At 42.3% G+C, this 19,826-nt stretch overlaps 2 protein-coding genes across 4 annotated transcripts in view; both read right to left on the reverse strand.

The window, feature by feature from the left end:
• The window catches only part of shank2b (SH3 and multiple ankyrin repeat domains 2b), a 1,221,224-nt gene that overhangs the window by 287,230 nt on the left and 914,168 nt on the right, over nucleotides 1–19,826 (reverse strand). The gene's annotated exons all lie outside the window — the stretch shown is intronic.
• On the reverse strand, nucleotides 972–4,155 carry LOC132396449 (plectin-like). Its single transcript, XM_059973987.1, has 2 exons — nucleotides 3,899–4,155; nucleotides 972–3,620 (listed from the first exon to the last, which is right to left on the reverse strand). Exon 2 carries the CDS (start codon nucleotides 3,451–3,453, stop codon nucleotides 1,687–1,689), a length of 1,767 nt encoding a protein of 588 aa, XP_059829970.1. The 5' UTR covers nucleotides 3,454–3,620; nucleotides 3,899–4,155; the 3' UTR covers nucleotides 972–1,686.

Genomic DNA, 19,826 nt, shown 5'->3' on the forward strand with positions numbered 1-19,826 from the left:
AACTGAGTTACAGAGAAAGTTTGAATTGGTCAGGACGTTATTCCCTGGAGCATAGAAGAAGGAGGGGAGATTTGATAGGGGTGTATAAAATTATGATGGGTATAGATAGAGTGAATGCAAACAGGCTTTTTCCACTGAGGCTAGGGGAGAAAAACAAAAAAGAGGACATGGGTTAAAGGTGAAGGGGGAAAAGTTTAAAGGGAACATGGCTTCTTCACACAGAGAGCGGTGGGAATGTGGAATGAGCTGCCAGATAAAGTGGTAAATGCGAGCTCACTTTTAACACTTAAGAAAAACTTGGACAGGTACATGGATGAGAGATGAATGGAGGGATATGGTCCAGGTGCAGGTCAGTGGAACTAGGCAGAAAAATGGTTCGGCACAGCCAAGAAGGGCCAAAAGCCCTGTTTCTGTGCTATATTGTTCTATGGTTCCAGACAAAATAACAATAGAATCAATGAAAAATGACACACAAGGCTGACAAACAACTAAATTATATGGGGGCAGGAGTTGTAGATTCCTTGAAAGTGAGTCCAAAGGTTATGAAGTTAGTTCGGTGTTGAGATGGGTGAAGTTATCCACACTGGTTCAGGAGCCTAATGGTTGTAGGTTCAATTGTGGATGCATGTATTCCAAGTCTAACCGTTTGCCCTTGGGTATTTCGCTCCAAATGGGAAGTGCATGGACTTCAACCATAGGTGTTACTTGGCCTGCTGAGTTCCTCCAACATTTTGCGTCTGTTTCTCAATAGTTACTGCATCTGCAGAAGTTTGTGTTTATAGTCAATCACAGAGCCTCTTTCCCCTCCATGAAACCTGATCTTAGACAGTGAACCATTTTGCTTGCTGTGCCGTTCCAGTGAACTTAGAGAATGCTTTGATGACATATATTTAGGCCACTGTATTTTCATGAGGTTGAACTCAAAGATTGCAACCATTGCATGTGAGAAGGTGAATGTCACGTTCTCCTTCGGGTGTAACGAAACGCCGAATTTAACGTCCGGATAAACCACAGTTAATAAGAACCAGATCGCAGTAAGATTAACCATTTACTGTTCACTCTTCACATTAACATATGGTGAAAACTGTTGATAAAACAATACAAGATTGATACAGTATTTGTTCCTTCCTTAATATCACATTTCAAGTGTAAATACTTGCAAAGGTGACTATAACTACATTACACTAAGGTGCAGTATACAGGGAGAGTTTACCTGCTCCATTGACTACTTTAAATACACTTCCATGCAAACTATCCGCGACTCTTTAACTAACGAAAGCATAAACATTATCTACCGACGTTACCTCTAACAGGATCACTATTAACATCTTAGTTCAATATATCGATTATCTATTAACTTACAGCGTTGCTCTCACTGTGATTTCTCATGCCTGCAAAACTGCTTGTGCTCAGGTGAGCCTCGTGGAAAGCCCCCACCCTCGCGCTAATTTCAAACCGGTGTTTTCCCACAAGACGCGGCGAAACCGGATGTGACGTCATCGCATGCCGATATATTTTACATGCAATGAATATGCTTTAAACACTTCTAATTCTAACTAGAAAATACTATTGAATGAATTACTAAGCGAAAATATTATAAACTAAATAACTGTCGTAAAGACAGCACACTCCCCGCTTGACCTTCGTAAGGTCACAATGAGCAGAGTACAAAACTTAGTCTCTTAATCAGTCATTGGGTAGAAGTAGAATAACTTCTGTAACTGGCCCTTGGTAAATTTTCACATCGCCTTGGTCGGTAGTCTTCAATTCGATCTTCCTGACATGTCCATCCTCGCTAGGGAATGTAGCAGTGATTCTGGCAGTTGGCCAGCTGTTGCGAGCGACTTGCTTGTCCCTGAGCAGGACTAAGTCTCCAACTTGAAGATTCCTTCGGGGTTCTGTCCACTTTCGTCTCTGTTGCAACGAAGGTAGATATTTTTGTCTCCAGCGAGGCCAGAACTGATTTGCCAGAGCCTGGACTTGTCTCCATTGCTTTGTGTACAAATCCTTGTCTGAGAAGTCTCCTGGTGGAGGAGGTGCTCCTGCCTTCTGCGTAAGGAGCGTTGATGGCGAAAGTATAAAGGGGTTTTCTGGGTCAGAAGACACAGGTAGGAATGATTGTGCGTTTATAATGGCTGTGACCTCTGCCATTAGGGTGCACAGTACCTCGTGGGCCAATCGGGTGCGTTGCTGTATCTCAGGTTTCCTTTTCCAGGTTTTCCGTAAGGACGTGAACCGTTTGACTGCCTGCTCTTTGTTATCTGGTGAGCGCTGGCGTGGTTCTCTGATTGGCAATGGGGCAACCCCATTATTTGCTTCATCTCTGAAGACCTTGGTGTCTTTGGGTTTTAAAGAAATGGTATCTTGAGCTGATTGTGCAAGTTTGTTTCCGTGCTCGGTTTGAACGAAAACTGACTGACCTAGCGTCTCGTCGGTTACTTTACGCTTGGTAATGTCTTGTTGTGCTTCTTTAGGGTACACCTCAGTGAGGCAGATCTCGGAACAAGAACGGCTTGACTGAGTTTGACCGCAAACTTCTGTACAGTTCGAGCTGACAATTGTTGTCCTGGAGTGAACCTCTCCCTCCCCGCCGTCCTGTTGTGGGGGTGAAGGAGCGTTGTCGGTTCTTTCATTCTTGACTTCATCACGGAGCCGTGAGGGTAAATTTCCTTCCTCGTATGGATGTGATGCAATCGTGACTCTCTGAGGTTCCTCGTAGCTGGGGAAGTTATCGAATACGTATGGAGAGGGGAGACGAGCCTGCCTGTCTATTTGAGATTGTACATAGTCGCTTGTGCGTTCCAGTCTGGTCCTTTCTAAAGTAGATCTTGCTGCGGTCAGATCACGCGACCCTTCAGCTTCTTCTATGTACTTTGCTTCCGCCATGGCAGCAGCTTCTTCTCTTTCTAGCTGCAGCACTTGCAACTCTGTCGATATTTTTGCCATTTCCAACTGGATTTCGGCTTCTCTGGCGGCCTCTTCTCTTTGTCTGGCAGCCTCTTCGGCTTCTCTGGCAGCCTCTTCTCTGGCAGCCTTTTCTTTCTGGATTTCGGCTTCTTTGGTGGCCAGTTTCATTTTCAAAACTGCTTCTTGTCTGGCGTAACGCAGTAGCACCTTGGCGGCTTCTGCCTTTCTGGCGGCCCTTTCGGCTTCTCTGGCAGCCTTTTCTTTCTGGATTTCGGCTTCTCTGGTGGCCAGTTTCATTTTCAAAACTGCTTCTTGTTTGGCGTAATGCAGTCGCACCTTGGCGGCTTCTGCCTTGGCTCTTGCCTGTGTGGACTTTCTTGATGTCGTTCTACTGCCCTTGTCGCTGGGCGCCATCGACTTGATCCCGGATCGAGCTGACATTGCAGCACTTGGAACACCTGATAACGCCTGGGTGGGCTTACTTGATGTCGGTTTACTGCCCTTGTCGCTGGGCGGCGTCGACTTGATGCTGGATTGAGCTGACATTGCAGCACTTGAAACACCTGATAATGCCGCTTTTTCACTGTCACGTTCTCCTTCGGGTGTAACGAAACGCCGAATTTAACGTCCGGATAAACCACAGTTAATAAGAACCAGATCGCAGTAAGATTAACCATTTACTGTTCACTCTTCACATTAACATATGGTGAAAACTGTTGATAAAACAATACAAGATTGATACAGTATTTGTTCCTTCCTTAATATCACATTTCAAGTGTAAATACTTGCAAAGGTGACTATAACTACATTACACTAAGGTGCAGTATACAGGGAGAGTTTACCTGCTCCATTGACTACTTTAAATACACTTCCATGCAAACTATCCGCGACTCTTTAACTAACGAAAGCATAAACATTATCTACCGACGTTACCTCTAACAGGATCACTATTAACATCTTAGTTCAATATATCGATTATCTATTAACTTACAGCGTTGCTCTCACTGTGATTTCTCATGCCTGCAAAACTGCTTGTGCTCAGGTGAGCCTCGTGGAAAGCCCCCACCCTCGCGCTAATTTCAAACCGGTGTTTTCCCACAAGACGCGGCGAAACCGGATGTGACGTCATCGCATGCCGATATATTTTACATGCAATGAATATGCTTTAAACACTTCTAATTCTAACTAGAAAATACTATTGAATGAATTACTAAGCGAAAATATTATAAACTAAATAACTGTCGTAAAGACAGCACAGTGAATACTATACAGTATTGAGCAAACACACACACACACTCACTTTCTGAGATACTCAAACCACCCTCTCTGGCACCAATATTAATTCCACTGACAAAGTCACTTAGATCACATTTCTTTCCCATTCTGAAGTCTGGTCTGAACAATAATGGAACCTCTCGATCATGTGGTTGCTTTTATGCATTAAACAGCAGGTGCACAGATGTACCTCATAAAGTTACCATTGAGTATATTGGATAAAAGCAAAATGCCGGAAAAGCCACTTTCTGCTCCATTCATCCACTGGCAGAGTCCTTTAATAGGACCAGTCAAATTTCAATAAATAAAAATAATTCTGGCGTACGTAAACAATCACTTTCAACCAATCATCTCAAAAGAGCATAAGAAAGCCTGTTAAGCAAGTTCCCTGGAGGGCATGCATCACAAAGGCCTCTTTGGCAAATATCTGTCAGTGCTTCTTTTATCTTCTTGTTTAAAGTACTAATTATTATGCTTTTATCAAAGTATTCAAGAATTTTTTTTAAATCAACAGACTGCCTATGTCATGGAAATTGCTTCTCATCTCTGTTCTAAAGGGACGTTCTTGTATTCTGAGGCTGTACCCTCTGGTACAAGACACCCTCTACTATCTTTTGATATTCGGTAGGTTTCAGCAAGGTCCCCCCACCCCCATTCCTCTAAACTTATGAGTACAGGCCAAGAGACATCAAATACTCCTTGTGTGCTAACCCGTTCATTCTCAGGATTATTGTCACAAACCTCTCCAATGCCAGCACATGCTTTCTTAGATATAGGGTCCAAAACTTGTCACACAGTACTCAAAATATGCTCTGACCAATGCCTCACAGAGACTCAGCATTACATCCTTAGCTGGTAGAGTGGCTGCTTGCATTGGGGTACGTTCCTTTAGGGGCTGGCTGCTGACCTCACAGATGACAGCTGCAAGACCTTGCCCTAGATCAGGGGTCGGCAACGTTTACCACTGAAAGAGCCAATATGGACCCATTTCCCACAGAAAAGAAAACACTGGGAGCCACAAAATGAAATAACACTGCATACAACGGGTTTTTTTTTTGCCTTTATGCTATGTATAAACAAACTATAATGTGTTGCATTTATGAAATTGATGAACTCCTGCAGAGAAAACGAAATTACATTTCTGCATGCAACAAAAACATTTTGAACTCCGAAAAAAAGACGTTGGGTTGAAGGTTACTCCGTAGGTAGCCTACCTTGGATCGAAGAATTAAAAGAATGCGCGCACTGGCGGGTGTCAGGCATTGGCAGTTGTGATGTATATTAATAGCGATAAAAAACACGTTGTAGCGCTGTGCTACACGCAGCGCTAAAATAAAGACTGCAGTCAAAGGTAACTTTATTCGAACTAAACAGCCTTGCTTTAAAGCCTCCCTCAACCCGTCCCCGTGGCCGCGGATGCTCCAAAAGACACGTACTCACAAACCCCCGTAGGCTATCACCCTTAGCCGGAACGCTGGCTAATTGTGAGCCGGTTCGGATGTGCCAGGAAACGGTGTCTCCGCAAAGTTTTCAGATTGTACAAGATCACCATAATCTTCAAATTTCGAATTACATTTCAAAAGCTAACAAACCACGGGGAGCCGCATCACAGAGATCAAAGAGCCGCACGTGGCTCCGGAGCCGCAGGTTGCCGACCTCTGCCCTAGATCATAGGTGTCAAACTCAAGGCCCGCGGGCCATATCCGGCCCGGCGTACAATTATATCCGGCCCGCGAGACCATTTTAGATAGATCTACTATTTTAATTATTAATGGCCCGGCAATATGAAGCCTATGATTGAAAGTTAATACCAATCATAAAAATAATGCTTGCTCAGCAGTCTTCTTCATAAGAACTGGAATTTGTGAAGTGAAACACTTTGTAGTTATAGCAGAGACTGAGACACATGAGAACAGGCTGAAAAAACGGAGGCAATGAAAGCTGCGTTCGCTTGCGCCCGACTGATCCGGCCCGCATGAAGCTGCATTTTGCCCAATCCAGCCCGTGACCTAAAATGAGTTTGACACCCCTGCCCTAGATCGACAGAGTATCGTGTGCTGAAAATGACACAGCGATGTTTCACAGGGAAACTGAGAAGTGCTGTTTGGGGAACTCCTCAATTAACAATCATCTTTTTTTTAAATGAGATGTCTATAAATAGCAATTAGGATGTCACAAGTAAGAAACCAATTTCTAGGCCAGGAGCATTATACAAAGCAATGTACTCAAACTGAATGAATCACAAATTCTAAGACAAAACCAAATATTGAAGAAGTTTGACAGCATATATTCAACTCAAGTTGTGTTCCCACAAAGAGATACATATATTAATGTTCTAATGGTACTGTCAAGGTGAGGATGGCTGGGCATCTTAATATTCTGAAACTTTGTGACTCATTCAGCCCCACTGCACACACTTATTGAGTTAGCAAACAAAATAAAATCTCAAGGTTATCTCCACCTCATCATTAAATACTAAACTGTTGATATATACTCACCGGTAGAGGAAATTGAACCCAGTGTGATCTGCAGCTGCTGTAGCCCATCCACTTCAAGGTTTGATGCACTTTGCATTCAGATTTGCTCTTCCGCCTGCCACTGTTGTAAAGCGTGTTTATCTGAATTGCTGTCCACTGCATGTCAGCTTGATCCAGTCTGGCCATTCTCTTCTCTGACCTCTCTCAATAACAAGGTGCTTTTGCCCACAGAACTGCCACTTACTGGATGTTCTTTTTTTGTTGCTCACACTCTTCTCTCTAAACTCTAGAGACTATTGTGCAGGAAAAGTCCAGGAGATCAGCAGTTTCAGAGATACTCAAACCACCCCTCTGGCACCAACGATCATTCCATGGTCAAAGTCACATGGATCACCTTTCTTCTCCACTCTAATGTTTGGTCTGAACAACAAATGAACCCTTTGACTGTATCTGTATGATTTTATGCATCAACTTGCTGCCTCATGATTGACTGATTAGATATTTGCATTAACGTACAGGTATACCTAATGAAGTGGCCATTGTATTTATATGGGAAGTGTGCAAACTTTCATTTTTGAAAGAACCTGCAACTGACATCAATGAAAGTTTCAAAAGAGAATGGAACCAGCTGGTGTGCACAGTAACATAACACTATTATATCATCAGCAACCCAGGTTCAGTTCTGCTGCTGCCTACAAGGACTTTCTATATTCTCTCCATGGGTTTCCTCTGACTGCTCCAGTTTCCCCCAACATTCCAAAGATGTACGGGTCACACAGATGTAATTGAATGATGTGGGCCCATTGGACCAGAAGGGCCTGTTACCATGCTGTACCTGTAAATAAAAATAAAAGCACCTTATTCTGTTGTGGAGCAGACTCGATGGGCCAAGTGGCCTAGATCTGCTCCCATGTCTGAAGGTCTTATTTCAGTTAGCTGGTGAATAACCATATCTACTGTTTGTTTATCTATAGTATTTTGTATTTCTTTAAGGTAGTATATGGTAACGTATATGTACTTTGATAATAAATTTACTTTGAATTTGAATTTTAATCATTGGTATCCACATTGGAAAATTTCCATCTTACTGGAATTGCCTATATTTCTAAATATGGTCTTCACATGAAATGATTTTTGAGGCTAGGTTCATGATGTTCCAAGACTCTTGTTGTTCCCCCCCCCCCCCCTCTACCTCAGTCTCCTGAGCATTCCTCCTCTCAATTCCAAGCCTCTGCCTCTGGTAACTTCGGCCAGCTGCCAAGAGTTCGTCTGACAATGAAACTTCCTGTCAGCCAGCCATGGATGGCTGATAACTCCATCTGGAGAGGGAGGAAATCCTGCTTCATTGCTGTGTTACCTGTGACTTGGTTAATAGTACATACTTTGGCTTTAAATCCAGTGCAGAGAATTGAATATGAGCCACACCAGACCCAGAGAGTGCTGTACTGTCAGTTGCACTGTCCTTCAAATAAGATGTTTATTGATGGCCCAATTAGTTCCCTCTAGGTAAGAGGTCCATTTAAGGCATGGGACACTTATTTATTATTATTAATTTATTTAGAGATCTCTGGTTGCTGTTTTGATCGGGGCGAACTGGCGCCCCGGCCTACAGATAGCAGTTCTAGATTGAACTGAAATGAGTATGTTTGGACTGTTGTGATGTCTTTGTAATTTGGCGTTTTGTATTGTGGTTTTCGTTTTATTTTGTCATTTGTGTGATTTGTTCTTTTTTTTTGCGCGTTGGGGTTTGATGTTTTTCTTTAAATAGATTCCGTGGTTTTCGTGGCTGTCTGTGGGAAGACGAATCTCAGAGTTGTATACTGCATGGTAGCATAGTGGTTAGTGAATTGCTTTACAGTGTCCACAATCACTGATCGCATTTCAATTCCAGTTGCTGCTCGTAAGGTGATGCATGGGTTTCCTCTGTAGGCTCTAGTTCCCTCCTGGAAAGTATGAAATGTATTTCAGAGTAGTATATGGTAATATATACAGTACTGTGAAAAAGTCTTAGGCACATATATATACATAGATAGGGTGCCCAAGACTTTTGCATAGAACTGTAATAATTTTATACATTGCACTGTACTGCTGCTGACAAAAAAAAAATTCAGTGAGTGATAATAAACCTGATTCTGATATGGACCTCTATTGTGGAGTGAAAGTGAGAAGGAGACATAGTTGGAAAAAGGGGAAAGGAGAGAGGGGAGGGAATGGGAAACACCAGGCAGACATCATGTAATGATCGATAAACCAATTGTTTGGAACGAAATGATCTTGCTTTGCGTCTCAGGGCTGGGTAGCGTCTGCACCCGTGCTACCCTGGCACCCCTTCTCTGCCAGCTGTCCCACAGCCCTCCTCTGGCACACCACCCTCACCATTCCCAACATTCTTTGCTCCCGCCAGATTTACAAACATGCTCTTGGCTCCTTGTTGACAAATACAGTATTGTGCGAAAGACTTAGCAGTCTAGTTGTATATAGATATGTACCCGAGACTGTTGTGCAGTACTGTATATATTTTGACAATAAAGTTACTTTGAACTTAGAACATTCCAAAGGCGTTTGGTTAGGGTTAGTGAATTGTGGGCATGCTACATTGACAGGAAGTATGCCAACACCTGCGGGCTTCCCCCAGCACAATCCTCGCTAATTTGATTTACTGTATGTTTTGGTGTAGTTTGACAAATAAAGCTATTCTTTATCTGCTACATTACTTAATTTACACTGAATACTTCAATAGTACAGTCAATTGGCAGAAAACCCACTAGAATTTCCTGAAAATGATGTGAGAAGTACTAAAAAAAAATCAAAGTCTTAACTTCTGTCAGTGATCATCTCCTTTGTGCTTTCCATCTGCAGTACAGGATATTGGTGAGACTTAACATAGTTTGGGAGAGTGCTTCATCGAGCACCTGTGCTCAATCTGCCTCAAAAGGTGGGATTTCCTGGCGGCCACCCATTTCACTTCTACTTCCCATTCCGACATGTCAGTCCACGGCCGCCTCTACTGCCCCGATAAAAGGCCACACTCAGGTTGGAGGTGCAACACTTCATAATCCGTCTGGGTCCCCTCCAACCTGATGGCATGAATATTGATTTCTCAAACTTCTGGTAATTATCTCCTCCCTTCTCCATTCCCTCTCTCACCTCATCTCCTTGCTTGCCCATCAGCTCCTTCTGGTGCTCCTCCCCTTCCCTTTCTTGCATTGTCTTCTGTCCTCTCCCATCATATTCCCTCTTCTCCAGCCCTCATCTCTTCCACCAATCACCCCCTTCCTCTCTCCTGGTTCCACCCATCTCCTGCCACCTTATACTTCTTCCTGCCCTCCCCCCATCTTCTTACTCTGACTTCTTTTTCCCTTTCCTTTCCAGTCCTGAAGAAGGATCGCGGACTGAAACGTTGCCACTTTACTCATTTCCATAGACGTTGCCTGACCTGCTGAGTTCCTCCACCATTTTGTGTCTGTTACTTTGGACTCCAGCATCTGCAGATTCTCTTGTGCTTGTGCAGGACAGGATGTTAGAAATGAAGGGATGAAACCACTTCATCAGGACAAACACCCAGTGCTCAGGTACCGTTTCTTTAACTAGATATTTTAATATTCCCGTCATTAGCAAGAAGAGGGAATAAAGATGACACAATTTGAATTGTGTGTCAGCCGCTCATTTCTCAACCATGAGTCAGACATGAGTTGAAGCCCCATATTCTGAGAACCTAAGGAATGATTAAAGCTGACCTTTCGACATGAGAGAGTGATGCACAGAGTGAGGCGATACCTGTCTGTTCTGTTGAGTGAGACAAATGACAGATACTAGTCAACACCCAGGTGGTGGCACTGAAACTTCCATATATGCAGAGAAATGCTGGATCCCATGCGCAGTTTATCCCATTCCCATCGGAGAGGAGGCTACGTAGCATTCACGCAAGGACCACCAGACTCAAAAGTAGTTACTTTCCTCAAGCAGCAAGGCTGATCAACACTTCTACCTACTAACTCACCCCTCCAGACCCCTACCACCACCACTACCACTTCTATTATTTCCTTTCAGTTACCGACAGATAATCCTGTGCATAGTGTTATCAACATGCAGTCATGTATAAGTTTATGTATTTATACTTACTGCACTTTAAATTGTTGTGTTCTTTATATTATTGTGTTTTCTTTATGCTGTATTGAATCTGTAAAAACAATTATTAAACAATCTTGAATCTTCAATCTAACCTCCAGGGAAGGTTCCTATCCTGTCCCTGTGTCAGGAATTTGGCTCCATCAAATTCCTGAGGCAGAGACAGAGGCGTTATCTTCCAGGTGAGATGGGAAGCCAAAGCTTCAGAATAGAGGAACAGTACAAGACATAAAAGGCTGCAAGTTACATTAAGAGATATATAAAAAAAAGTCTGCAGTGGAAACAAAGAGACTAAAGAAATTCATCATCTCTGTTCTAAAGGGACATCCATTCTGTTTCTAGGTTCTCCCACTAATTGAAATATTTTCTCAAAGTCCACTCTGTCTAAGCCTTTCACTATTCAATGGGTTATAATGAGATTTCCCCACCCCCATTCTTCTAAACTGGAGAGCCAGCAAATTCTCTGCATACGTTAACCCTTTCATTCCCAGGATCTTTTTTTTCTGAACAACTTCTGGACCTTCTCTAATGCCAGCACATCTAATCTTAGATGCAGGACCCAAAACTGCATATAATACCCCAATAGAACATGGAACAGTACCACACTGGATCTGGCTCTTCAGCCCATAATGTGTGTGCTGACCACAATGCCAAATTAAACATAAACTATATTATCCACGTCTATTGTCCCTCCATTCCTGCATGTCCATGTACCTGTCTCGATGACTCATAAACACCACTAGCATGCCTGAAAACAGGCTCCTGTTTCCTATAAGATTCCTACAGCATGATACGGAACTTTGCATGTCTGGTGGTACTAGATAGCTAAACATACCACACGTGATACCATTCAATAAGCTAAAGTGAAAATCTCCTGGAACCAAGTTTTAGTTTTTAGATAGGCTTGAAAGAACAGATGGCATACACATGGCTGGTAATACTGCAGGAAACAGTAAGGAGTACAAGATATGGATTGCCCTCTTCCCACTGCTCTTTGACACAATCACAGATTAAGCATGAGGACCTTAATAACATTGACTAACAGTGGATTTAATTTGGCTTCCTTGACCCTGATCAACAGAAAAGGCATTCACGTCAGAGTGAAAACAGATCTCTACAAAGTAATCCATATTAATTACAAATAAAAAAATTACATAAGTATTCACCCCCTTCAAGTCTGTATTTAGTAGATGCACCTTTGGCAGCAACTACATGTATGGATAGATCTCTATCAGCTTTGCACATCTGGACACTGTAATCTTTTCCCAATTCTTGTTTACAAAACTGCTCAAGCTCTGTCAGATTGCATGGGGATCATGAGGGAACAGCCCATTTCAAGTCCAGCCACACATTCTCAATTGGATTGAGGTCTGCACTCTGACTTGGCCATTCGAGGACATTTACTTTGTTGTTTTTAAGCCGTTCCTGTGTAGTTTTGGTTCATTGTCTTGTTGGAAGACAAGTCTTCTCGAAGTCACAATTTTCTTGCCGACTGCATCAGGATTTCCCTGTATTTTCCTGCATTCATTTTACCCTCTGCCTTCACTAGCCTTCCAGGGCCTGCTGACTGAAACATCCCCACAGCATGATGCAACCACCACCATGCTTCACCATAGGATGGTGTGTTTTTGACGATGTGTGGTGTTCAGCTTACGCCAAACATAATGTTTAGTCTGACGGCCAAAAAGCTCCATTTTGGTTTCATCAGACCATAGAACCTTCTTCCAGCTGACTTCAGAGTCTCCCACGTGCCTTCTGGCAAACTCTAGCCAAGATTTTATTTGAGATTTTTTTCCCCCAACAGTGGCTTTCTCTTCACCATAAAACTGCTATTGGCGAAACTCCTGGGCAACAGTTATGTGCATTCTCTCCCATCTCAGCCACTGTAGCTTGTAAATCCTCGAGAGTTGTCATGGGTCTCTTGGAGGCTCCCTCACCAGTTCCCTTCTTGCATGGTCACTCAGTTTTTGAGAATGGCCTGCTCTAGGCAGATTTACAGCTGTGCTATATTCTTTCCATTTCTCGATGACTGATTTAACTGTACTCCAAAGGATATTCAGTGACTTGGAACTTTTCTGTATCCATCTCCTGGCTTGTGCTTTTCAATAACCTTTTCGCAGATTTGCGTGGAATATTCTTTTATCTTCATGGTGAAGCTTTTGCCAGGATACTGATTCACCAGCAGTTGGCGTTGCAGATACCTGTGTATTTTTTACTATAATCAATCGAAACTCCTTGATTGTAAGCAGGTCTCCAAAAACATATCACCATTTAATTAATTATATGCATATTAAGGGGGGTGGGTGAGTGTGGATACTTATGTAATGAATTATTTTGGGTATTATATTTGTAATTAATTTAGATTACTTTGTAGAGATCTGTTTCCACTTTGATAGGAAAGAGTCTTTTTCTGATGATCAACGTCAAAAAAGCCAAATTAAATCACTGTTAATCAATGTTGTAAAAAAATAAAACATGAAAACTTCCAAGGGGGAAGATTACTTTTTATAGGCACTGACTGTAAATTTTCTCTGCATTCGCTCAATCTTATTGAACTGCACACATTACTCCAAATTAGTCCTCACCAACGTCTTTACAACTTCAGCATAACATCCCATCTCATGTACTCAAAGTATTTATGAATATTAATGTGCCAAGAGCTTTCTTTTTGTTCATATCTACATGTGATGCCACTTTCAAGAAATTATGTATCTATATTCCCAGATATCTCTGTTCTACTAGATTCCTCAGAGCCCTACCATTCACAGTCCTACTCTTGTTTGTCCTCCTAACATGAAACACCTCACAGTTGCATAGTTGCCTGTATTAAGTTCCATCTACCATTTTCAGCCCTTTTTTCAGCTGGTCCAGATACTCTATAAGCTTTGATAGTCTTCCTTGTTGTCCACTGCACCCCTAAATTTGGTGTCATCTATAAATTTGCTGATCCAGTTTACCATATTATCATCCAGATTATGGATATAAATGGCAAACAATGGACCCATCACCGATCCCTGCAGCACACCGCTCATCATAGCCCTCCAGTCAGAGAGGCAATCATCTACTACCATTCTCTGGCTTCTTTCATGAAACCAATGTCTAATCCAATATATTACCTCATCCTGAATGCCAAGCAACTGATCTTTCTTGATCAACCTCCCATTCAGGACTTTGTCAAAGCTCTTCCTCAAGTCCATGTAGACAACATTCATTGCCTCACTTCATCAACTTTCTTGCTAACTTCCTTAAAATGCTTTATAAGATTGGTTGGACACAATCTACCATGTACAAAGACATGTTGACTATCCCTAACCAGTCCCTGTCTATCCAAATACTTATTTATTTAGTCCCTGATAATATGATCAATAATTTCCCCACTACTGATGTCAGGCTCACTGGCCTGTAATTTCCTGCCTTATTCTTAAACAACAGAACAACATCAGCTTTCGTCCAACCCTTTGGCACCTCACCTGTGGATGACAACACATTAAATACCTCTGCACTTGCCTCCCACATGGTCTGAGGAAACACCTTGTCAAGCCTTGGGGATTTATCCACCCTAATTTGCCTCAAGACAGCAAAGATTTCTTCCTCTGTAATCTGTATACGATCCATTAGCTCAATGCTGCTTTGCCTTACTTTTATAGACTCTGTGTCCAGATACAGATGCAACAAAAAAATCCATTTAAGATCTCCCTCTTCTTATTTTCCTTAATTTCCATTTACATTCTGTCAGCCGGTTTCAAAAATGCGAATCGGAACAGTGCCCTTTCCCCACAATCCTTTGACATAGAACTTACATTTATTTTTTCTGAATTAGCTTTCAGCTTTGATTTCCATTGGCTCAGTTTTTGCAAGGAAGTGTTTGCCTAACTGCTGATTATTTCCATACCTGTCAGCAGCTATAGGATTATCATATGCATGCAAAAGCAGATAAATGAAACTTGTTGCCAGTCACCTTGTGCTATTTTACTAAAATATATGCTTCATTCATAATATATAAAGAATATTATATATTATGGAGAGGGTTCCAAGCAGGTTCATGAGAAAGATTCCAGGATTGAACTGCTTGTCATCTGAACAGTGTTTGATGGCTCTGGAGATTTCAGAAGAATGAGGGGTGACCTCATTGAAACCTATTGAATGTTGAAAGGCCTGATAAAGTGTATCTGGAGAGGATGTTTCCTGTGGAGGCAGAATCTAGGACCAGAGGACACAGACTCAGAATAAAGAGGCATCCTTTTAGAACAGAGATGAGCAGGAATTTCTTTAGCGAGAGAATGGTGAATCTGTGGAATCAGTTGCTACAGGGGGCTGTGGAGGCCAGTCTTTATGTATATTTAAGACAGAGGTTGATAGATTCTTGTTTGGTTGGGGCATTAAAGGATATGGGGAGAAGCAAGGAGATTGGGGCTGAGAGGGCAAACTGCATCAGCCATGATGAAATAGTGGAGCAAACTCAGTGGGCCAAATGGCCTAATTCTACTCCTATATCTTATGGTCTTTTTATGAATGAATATTGGGACATGTTCACCTTCCCCTCTACCATCAGATTTCTGAACAGTCCATGAAAACTACTTATTTTGCTTTGTTGCACTTTTTTTGTATTTCTTATTGTAACCTATAGAAATGTTTCAAAGTGAACTTTCAAAGTACATTTATTATTGAAGTATACATCCCTGAGATTCATTGTCCCTCAGGCAGCCATGGAACAAAGAAGCACATGGAACCCTCTGATCTGGCAATTTACTGCCAAACATCTGACCACTATGCAAGGAGACATCATCAGTGCATTGCCGATTGTGGTGTGTCCTCCGAGTGCTTGGCCTGTATATACACACCTTAATCAGCTGACTGGATGTCTTTTCCAAAACTCAATGGTGACTTGGGGTGGAAATCTCGTCGCTGATTGGGTGTATGGTGAGCTTCGTGCATTGTGGTCTGGAGTGTTGCCTGCATCAGTTCATAAATAGGATCTCCTCCTCACATCACAACTGAGTTTCCAAAATGATGACTAATCAGCTGATTGTAAAGTATGTAAAAGCCAAGCATTTAGAGGACACAGCATATTCAACAGCACGCTGACAAATACCTCCTCGCATGGCGACGAAACATTTGCAAGTAAATTGCCTAGACTCGAGAACTCAACCATTAACCACCTGAGCTACACATCATCTGAATTATTTCCATGATGGAACTTGTTTAAAGAAAACATCAAATACCCAGTGTGCAAAAAAGAACAGCAACATGCAAACAGCAAAACTTAAGCAAATAACACACAGGGTATTAAACATCAAACCGCAGAGTCCTCAAAAAGGTTTTGAGTGAGAGCCACCGAGTCAAATCAGTTCAGCACTGTGTCACTGACTGCACACCATAGCCTCAGAGACAGTTCCGTGCCGAAAACCCTCAATTGAATCGCGCAGATAGCAGAAAATATAACAACCAGAAACACATGGAGAACTGCTGCTGCAAAATAGTAAATTTCTTAACATATCAGTGATAATAAACCTGATTCCAATTCTCTATGTTCATCAGTATCAGCAATTTCATACCTTCACTTACCATGCATTAGTGCCACTCGTACTTCCTCATTCACAACATATCCCAACATATCGATTCAGCTACATTGAAGGCACGACTGTGGTTATATTTCATTATGAGTTTGAGAAGATTTGGTATGTCTCCAAAAACACTCAAAAATATCTACAGATGTACTGTGGAGACCATTCTAATGGACTGCATCACTGTCTGGTATTGGGGCGGGTGGGGGTGGAGGGTGTTACTGCACAGGGTCGTAGAGAGTTGTAAACATAGTCAGCACCATCACGGGCACTAGGCTCCATAGTATCCAGGACATCTTCAAGGAGCGATGCCTCAAGTGTAGACCAGAATGTCTGTCATTAAGGACCCCCATCACCCAGGTCACACCTTGTTCCCATTGCTACCATCAGGAAGGAGGTACAGGTGACTGAAGGCACACACTCAACGATTCGGAAACAGCTTCTCCCCCTCTGCCATCTGATTTCTGAATGGACACTGAACCAGTGAATACTCCCTCACTACATTTTTATTTCTATTTTTGCACTACTTATTTAATATATATTAATAATTTAATATATATCCACAGTATTTTTTCTCTATTGTTCATTGTATTGTACTGCCACCACAAAGTCAACAAATTTCACAATATAGGCTGGTGATGTTGAACCTGATTCTGATTAAGTAATGTATACATGAAACATTTAAGAGTACATAGCCCCTCGAAGTCCAGAAGGACCCTGTAATGCAGTTCTCCTCCATGCCTTGTGGAGCAACTGCAGGCTACTCACAGCTTCAGTACATCTCTCAGCATGTACTCATGCACCTCTTGGAATGCGCCTGACATCTCTTTACATTGGAAGACCAACAAGATTTAGAAGTCCATCTTCCACTGAGTTGAGCATGTAGCAGTAGTCCATGTAGTCCTAGTATGCCTCTCTAGGCAGAGTCCATGGAGTGAAGAGAAGAGCTACTCCGGACAAATTATGACAAAGACTACCACATCTCTTTACAATCCTTCTTGGTACATAGACTGTCCATAAGGTGGACAGTAATCTTATCTGCAACACAACCACACCAAGAGCCAACCCATTTTTCCTCCTAAAGGTACTTCATTCACAAAATACTTAGTAAATACAGTTGTGACACGTCTTTCTCTATGTTCATTGCAACTTAACACGTGTTTGGAAGTTGTGGAGATTCTACACCACTTGTAGCGGGTATCCAGACAGAAGTTTCAGGACCAGAGAAGCCTTCAGTAATGTCAATAAAAGCAAAAGCTTGAGAGAATTAATCTATTTACATATTTCAATCAACTGAGTACTTTACAACATATTAAAGATATTTCAAATACTTTGTTTTAAAATATTTCCAAAATTTAAAACTTTTTTGCTTCTCTGAAACATTCAGCCTTTGACAGTTCCTGACATGTCAGGGAATTTGTTTAGACTCACAGACAAGGTTTGTTTTCCCTGTTGTGGGTGGTGTTTGTTCTGGTCCATACTTGAACTCTCACGGTGCAGGGGGACATCAGAGATCCATTCAGCTCTCCCTGAATAGTGTCAAATCTACATTGCCCAAAACTAAGTTGGCCTTTCATTCAATAAGTGTGTACCAATCATTGCCGACTGGATTAATACACTCATTCTCAATTCAGCTGGCTTATTTAAAGCAGGACATGGAGGCTTTGATATCACATGACATGGTATGGATGTTTAGTCCTTTCAGCCACCTACTGATCTCCATTACTGCAACATTCTGTTTCGTTTCCCTACAAATACAAGGGCTGTCAGCAAAAGATAACAGAAGCATGAAAACATGTATCACCAGGCTCAAGAACTGCTTCTACCCTGCTGATAGAATGACCTTGTACAGACCTCTTATAATACAGACTATGGACACTTTGCTTAATAGTATTGATCTGTGGCATAAAAAAATCTTGGCACCTGTTTTATATGATACAAATAAATTCTTGACATTTCAATCTAGCTCATCATGCCCTTGCACTTCCTCTGACACTATAATACTGTATGTGTGTATGGAATTATCCAGCTGGATGTTATAAAACATTCCACTATATTTCTATGCATGTGACAACAATAAACCAATTACCAATATTCTACTTGTTTTTATTTAGAGATGCGGTCTTTCTGGCCCAATAAGACCCTGCTGTCCAAATACGCCCAAGTGTGGTAACCACCTAGCCTGGGTCTTTGGGATGTGGGAGGAAACCAGAGCACTTGGGGGGGGGGGTGGGAACCCACATGATCCCAGGGAGAACATATAAACTCTTCACAGACAGTGGTGGGAATTGAACCCAGATCATGAGCACTGTAAAGTATTAGGCTACCTTGCCACTCCATGTTCTGCACTTTATATTCTTTACCCTTTAGAAGGGTCTGATTAGATGATACACAAAGCTTTCCACTGTATTTCGGCACATGTGGCTGTAATAAACCAATTGCCACCTGATGCATCATATCGCTGGCGACGGGGATTCCATTCCCTCTGTTCTCTGTAAGGAGTTTGTACATACTCCCCGTGACCACGTGCATTTCCTCCAAGTGCTCCAGTTTCCTGCCACATTCCAAAGACATACGGGTTAGGGTTAGTAAGTTGTGGGTATTCTATCTTGGTGTCAGAAGCATAGGCACACATGGGGGATGCCGCCAGTATACCCTTGGACTGTGTTGGTCGTTGACGGAAATAGTGCATTTTCATGTAGGCTTTAATGTACGTGACGAATGAAGCTCATCTTTCTCCCTCCCCCCCCCCCCCCCCATGTGTTTGAGACCGAAGCTCCTTCCTGTGAAAAGCTCAAACCCAGCTGATGTACTGCTGACTTTAAACCTACACTGGGGAGGAGGTGTGGTTGTGGATGATTAAATGCAGGTAAGAGATCAACATTTAAACCTGCTATTTCCTACAGTTAATCACTCACTGGGTAAGTTAACCTTCAGAGGTTGTGAATCATGGAATTGTAACAGTGCAGGTAAGACGCCATTGACGCTGATTCATGATTTAGTTCACTGTCTATGAAGCAGAGGGGATGCCTACTGGAACATCCAGCAAAGAGAAAATGAAGTAGACTTCTTGGCACAAGAGGACAGATCTGAGATTGTGGATTGAAATAACTGTAATGAATAGGAATGAACAGCTGCTGTAACAGACAGAGGTGAGACCAAATGTAGGCCTCCATTAGTCTCGAAAGGCCATGGATTTGCACCTTGGAAAGTTTCCAGGGCGCAAGCCTGGGCAAGGGTTTTTTTAAAATATGGAAGACAGGCAGTTGCCCAAGCTGCAAATCTCCCCTCTCCACACCACCGATGTTGTGCAAGGGAAGGGCACTAGGACCCATGCAGCTTGGCACCGGTGTCGTTGCAGAGCAATGTGTGGTTAAGTGCCTTGCTCAAGGACACACACGCAGCCTCAGCCAAGGCTCGAACTAGCAACCTTCAGATCAAATAGACCAAATAGTCCCATCAAGAAAAATAACCG

This window comes from Hypanus sabinus, chromosome 7 (assembly GCF_030144855.1).
Source record: "Hypanus sabinus isolate sHypSab1 chromosome 7, sHypSab1.hap1, whole genome shotgun sequence".
In the NCBI taxonomy this organism is placed as follows: Eukaryota; Metazoa; Chordata; class Chondrichthyes; order Myliobatiformes; family Dasyatidae; genus Hypanus; species Hypanus sabinus.